The sequence below is a fragment of the Quercus suber genome, unplaced genomic scaffold (genome assembly GCF_002906115.3).
Source record: "Quercus suber isolate HL8 unplaced genomic scaffold, Cork oak 2.0 scaffold_63, whole genome shotgun sequence".
Classification (NCBI taxonomy): Eukaryota; Viridiplantae; Streptophyta; class Magnoliopsida; order Fagales; family Fagaceae; genus Quercus; species Quercus suber.
The window spans coordinates 166,378-169,043 of NW_027069528.1; the positions used below are offsets into that span (position 1 = coordinate 166,378).

Genomic DNA, 2,666 nt, shown 5'->3' on the forward strand with positions numbered 1-2,666 from the left:
TCCACTCATTTCTTTCAAAAGTCCTCTGTCAAACTCTTCTCCTCCTCCTTTTCTTATTTTCCACCAACGCCTTGTTTTCTTCCTCTTCTTCTTTGCCCTCTCTCTTTCTTTCTCCATGTAACCACAAAGCGGCTTTAGATCCAGTAACTGAGGTCTATGGCTATTTGATACAAACACCTCTCTCTCTCTATCCGTAGACCCAAAACCAAATCCAATCTCCCTTTCGATCTGTAACCCAAAAAACCAATTTTAATTCCTAAACCTTACATGAGCCAGATCATTTTATCTCCGGAGGATTTTTTGTAAGTATTTTGTGGTTAGATTATTGTAATTTTCTTATCTCAATATGATTATCTGGTAAGTATTTTTGTAGTTAGTATTTTTTGGTTAAAAAAAACTATTCCATATCCCCTACAATATCAATATGATGAGCTCGGAATTTATTTGGGCATCTCTGGAACTTCCTCCCTCTTTATTTTTCACTTGCTTATCCCCGCCGCATTGCTTTTTTCTTTGTTGGAGCTGTTCCATCGCCTTTTTTGGTATATAATCTGAGTTACATAAAAGCATGTCTTAACAAACATGATCATGTTGATTGAATATGTACCAGTTCATGATCATTTTGACTGACATTTCTACATCTTTTAACTGTTGTAGGTAAAATGGCACTGACTAACCTCCAATTAGGTAATATTTTGTGGACAAACTTTTACTCCAACCCATTGCATGTGATTCAAAAAACCATCCACATGTGTTAAATCTCATGACTTATTATTTATCAAATCGTTTAAATAAGTCACATAAATACGTGAATAGAAGTACATATTGATGTTGGTTGAATCTCCTCCCATTCATTGCATGATAATTTATAAAACTATCCACATATATTAAATCATATGTCTCTTTATTCGTTAAATCATTTAAACAAATTCATAATTATTAAAGTGTTTTACTATTTAAGGACATACATTACTAAACTATTTTATGAAACTTTTTATGAAAAAATAAAAAAGTGATGGTGATGCTTGATATGTGCACTAGGCATAAATAGTTCATGTAAATATATAAGAGTTTCTGTGGATATATTTTATGGCGTTAGAACTATATTGCAAGTGTTCGATGAAGTCAGTAATATACGTTTTTTCCCATCTTCAGGCCTTTTCATAACAGGTGCAGCTATTGCTGGCATTCTTCTAGGTATCTGGCTCTATTCCATCAATCAACGGAGGAAGAGACGTGCTGAAGAATCTGAAAGCAATGAACTTCCTACAACTCTTTCAAGCAAAAGTGTAGCTGCTTCTTCAACTAATATCGCTCGAGGCAACCCATCTCATCCCTTCTCAAATTCGGATCTTCAAAAAGGAAGCACCTACTTTGGAGCGCACGTCTTCAGCTATGAGGAACTGGAAGAAGCCACTAACAACTTTGACCCTTCTAAAGAAATTGGAAAAGGGGGCTTCGGCAAAGTTTACTATGGTAGGATATAACTTCTGTTGTATTGTTTCACACACCGATGCAACTTTACCTACATTTTTAATTTTTTTAATCTCTTTTTCTGTACTGTTCTCCTAATCCTTCACAGGCAAGCTCCATGATGGGCGTGTAGTTGCAGTGAAGCGCCTACATGAAAATAATATGAAACGTGTTGAGCAGTTCATGAATGAAGTAGAGATCCTAACTAAGATAAGGCACCAAAACCTTGTGGCACTGTATGGGTGCACCTCACAACGTAGCCAAGAACTTATCCTTGTCTACGAATATGTTTCCAATGGAACTGTTGCTGATCATCTCCATGGAGATCGATCCAAGTCTGGTTTGCTGACATGGCCAGTTCGGTTGAGCATAGCTATAGAGTCAGCCGAGGCACTGGCATATCTCCATGTATCAGATGTTATACACCGTGATGTCAAAACCAACAACATTCTTCTTGATGAGAATTTCCAAGTGAAAGTGGCTGATTTCGGTTTGTCACGGTTGTTCCCAACAGATGTCACACATGTGTCAACTGCTCCACAAGGGACACCTGGGTACGTCGATCCTGAGTATTTCCAGTGCTACCAACTCACTCAAAAAAGTGACGTTTATAGCTTTGGAGTGGTATTACTGGAACTTATATCATCATTACCAGCTGTGGATATGAATAGGCACCGGCAAGATATCAATTTGGTTAATATGGCTGTGAACAAGAATCAAAATCATGCGTTACATGAGTTGGTTGATCCGCTTCTTGGTTTTGAAAAGGATTACACTGTAAAGAAGATGACAACATCAGTGGCAGAATTGGCTTTTCGGTGCTTGGAAAAGGAGAGGGATATGAGGCCTAGCATGGATGAAGTACTGGAGATTTTGAGAGGAATCCAGAATGGGAATGAAGAGATGGGTGCTCAGAAAGCTGAAGTGGTGGATATTAAGGCTGCAGATGATGTTAGGCTTTTGAAGAATATTCCTCCTCCTCTTTCTTCAGATTCAGTTGTGACTGATAAATGGGTTAACAGCCCTACAGCACCTCATTCCTCCTAGCTATTGAGATTTCTTTTTTTTCTTTTTTCTTTTTTCTTTTTTCTTTTTTAACTCTAAAGTAGAAGGTAAAGTAATGTACACTCATGATTGACTGTCAGTGAGTGGGTTAGCATTTCATTATCTTCTGTTTTGATTGTCTTTGTTTT

The 2,666-nt window shown here is 37.4% G+C and overlaps 1 protein-coding gene across 1 annotated transcript; it reads left to right on the plus strand.

Annotated features, from left to right (window-relative positions):
- LOC112011203 (LEAF RUST 10 DISEASE-RESISTANCE LOCUS RECEPTOR-LIKE PROTEIN KINASE-like 1.4) lies at positions 1–2,666 on the plus strand. Its single transcript, XM_024043585.2, has 4 exons — positions 1–302; positions 658–687; positions 1,156–1,476; positions 1,583–2,666. The coding sequence occupies exons 2-4, from the start codon at positions 663–665 to the stop codon at positions 2,518–2,520; spliced, it is 1,284 nt and encodes a 427-aa protein (XP_023899353.1). The 5' UTR covers positions 1–302; positions 658–662; the 3' UTR covers positions 2,521–2,666.

Bases quoted from the DNA above. Each gene is read 5' to 3' on its own strand.
- LOC112011203 (XM_024043585.2), top strand. From the start codon at position 663: ATGGCACTGACTAACCTCCAATTAG. The intron at 688-1,155 runs GTAATATTTTGT...TCCCATCTTCAG, and splicing joins ACTGACTAACCTCCAATTAG to GCCTTTTCATAACAGGTGCA. The intron at 1,477-1,582 runs GTAGGATATAAC...AATCCTTCACAG, and splicing joins CTTCGGCAAAGTTTACTATG to GCAAGCTCCATGATGGGCGT.